Raw genomic sequence first — 2,500 nt, 5'->3', positions numbered from 1 at the left:
GATGTCAGTAGGTTTCGTACACCATCATGCCTTTGTGCCACAAACCCTCCTTTTTTACAAGAGAGGGCGTGGCCAACATTGAATCTATCCCCACAAACGCACTGGGCTGGTAGGTCGGTGAGAGGCAAGTTGTAACGTAGCCGCAGAGAGTCTCTGAATTCTTGCTTGTTAAGAGCTAGACCTTGATCTTTGAGGGGGATCGCGTTAAGCCAAGAGCTGGCCCCTTTGTCTCTTGCTTGATTGGCCAATCGAAGAAGATCAGGGGAGAGGGTGGAGTCAATCGACTCCATTTTTGCCTTTTCCCTTTCGGCCTTTAGCGCCTGGTGGTGACGTTTCAGCTCCTCTACGGAATTTTCGCCTGTTATCATGATGGTACTCTGAGTTGTTATGGAGTCTACATGTGCGGCTGTGATTGATGCTGATGCGGTAAACTGTTGTGGTGCTTCCGATCTCAGATCCGGCACGCCTAGTCCCCCTTGGGCCGTTGTCAAGGTAGCGAGTTGGCGCACTTCGTCGGGAAGGGGCTCTGTCTGGCCAAAGAATGTTGGAAGTAGTAGATCGTCGATTACCTCCTGGACTGGGTCGATATAGTCCTCAAATGACTCAATTGTGCGAAGAAAATAAGTAAACTTGGACTTGAACCCCTTCGTAAAAGCGATATACGCTGCGTGGGGCTGATTCTTAGCAATTTCTGATAGTGTTTCAAGTTCCCCTTTCCATGCACGCACTTTCTCCTTACAATACATATCCTTGTATTCTTGTGATCCAATGACCGCTCCTAGATGACGTTGACCCTCAATAGTGATATTAACTTCATCACCGAATACTCTCGCTGCTTCTGCGGCAGCTTCCTCTGACTTTACTATAAGCCAACTCTTTGACCCATTCACAAGGTAACCGAACTTCTCTCCTTCCTGACTCAACAGCTTGTACCAATCGTAAAGCGATGTGATTACTCCACCGCCTGCCGAATCATCCGCGAGCCATGCTTGTTTAACCCCCGGGCAGTGTGCTCTCAAATAATAAATCATCATTGATGTATTAACCGAGTACCAAGCCATTGCAAGGGGGTCGCCCTGTGTTGTCCCCTCCTGTGAGAGTATTTCACCTCCCCCACAGATGAAAAGTCTAGATGGGCTTCTGTAGGTGTTTATTAAATAAAGCGCCATTTCCTTGCATAAAATCTGAATGTTGTGCAAAGCTACAGATCTGTTCATTTGGTTAAATGCATTACTTGCATCGATCAACAGTACTCCATCTGACCCCTCCTCATCGAAAATCTGGCTCATGGCGTGTATCGCGGCCTCTGCCCCTGCGCTGTGGCCTGCACAAACTTGTAGGGGCCCCGCAGCATCCTTGATATCCTCTTTAAGGAACACGGACACAGTTTTACCTATTATCCGTCTCAAAACCTCTCCGACACCGATTGGACGAATTCCCGGATCTTTGTCGAGCGGTATAAGCCTGCATGATGTATATGCCTCCAACAAAGACGGGTGGTACGACTTTGTGAGTAGTTGTCTTGTAAATATGGCTAGCTCTTCCCTTAACATTTTCCCTTCGTTCTTAAAATTCTTTGAGCATAAGATCCGTTTGTAAATTTCGGAATCCATTCCTGATGGTCCCGCGGAGCCTTTGGTTCTACTGGCTGACTTAAAAATCATTTCCTCATCTATGAGGTCAAACACACCTGGTGGGATAGAGTTGATCGGGCCATGTAACAGGCTCTCCTCTGCAATCTCAGCGGCTTCTGGATGTTTGTCTTTTAGCCCTTGCAGGACTGCAGGTGATAGATCGAGCAAACCTGATGAACTCTCATTCTCCAAGAGTTTTAAAGCTGCTGACAGTTTTCCTTGCATAACAAGCTTTGCGAAAACCTTAGAAAGATCTTCCACTGTTCTTGCCTTCTTCGAACTCTTAAACTTTCTCTGGATAAATCTCACTTCGCTGAGCAACTGGCTAAGATCTCCTTGCCTCCAGAGTGTTAAACGGCGCTTTAATGCTGCGCTATGCTCTTTACTTTTAGAAGTTGCGGAAGGCTTTTGCAGGATCAGGGTTGGAAGTACCATGAAGGCCTTTAAAGCGATTGAGTTCAGGTCGGAATTGACATTGAATTGCCTGATCCAAAAAGCCAGTTCTTCGACGAAACTCTTCCCGGCTCGGCCAGACGGTAGATTAAAGATGTTTCTCCTGTAGTGGACAATTTCATCATAGATAGCATTTATTGAATTGCAGAAGCTTTCGTGGCTGATATCGCCCCATTTTTTGTTCTTAATTTCAGAGGGAAACACCTCGTAGTCGGGCAGGTTTGGCTTTATTTTGTTTTGATCTGGTAATTCGCTGGATGGTCCCGTGGGGGGTTGTTGGTTGCAATCGCGTGACTGATCGATTAGTAGGCTATGCAAATTCGATTGCGCTGAATTAGCATTTTCAACTTGGCGAAGACTTTGATTTCTTTGTGAGCCATCTTGAATATTATTTCCTTCGAGTACCAACTCTC

General features: G+C 46.4%; 2 protein-coding genes across 2 annotated transcripts in view; both read right to left on the bottom strand.

Moving 5' to 3' along the window:
• Positions 1-2,500, bottom strand: part of LOC138047611 (replication protein A 70 kDa DNA-binding subunit-like) — a 40,292-nt gene that overhangs the window by 8,137 nt on the left and 29,655 nt on the right. The window lies entirely within an intron of this gene.
• Positions 1-2,500, bottom strand: part of LOC138044935 (uncharacterized) — a 5,311-nt gene that overhangs the window by 638 nt on the left and 2,173 nt on the right. Inside the window, exon 1 of the mRNA XM_068891312.1 lies at positions 1-2,500. This exon is cut by the window's left edge and continues 638 nt beyond it; it is cut by the window's right edge and continues 2,173 nt beyond it. Within this exon, the coding sequence (XP_068747413.1) occupies positions 1-2,500 (2,500 nt within the window).

This window comes from Montipora capricornis, chromosome 4 (genome assembly GCF_036669925.1).
Source record: "Montipora capricornis isolate CH-2021 chromosome 4, ASM3666992v2, whole genome shotgun sequence".
NCBI classification, from domain to species: Eukaryota; Metazoa; Cnidaria; class Anthozoa; order Scleractinia; family Acroporidae; genus Montipora; species Montipora capricornis.
This window is presented reverse-complemented; position numbering and strand designations above follow the sequence as displayed.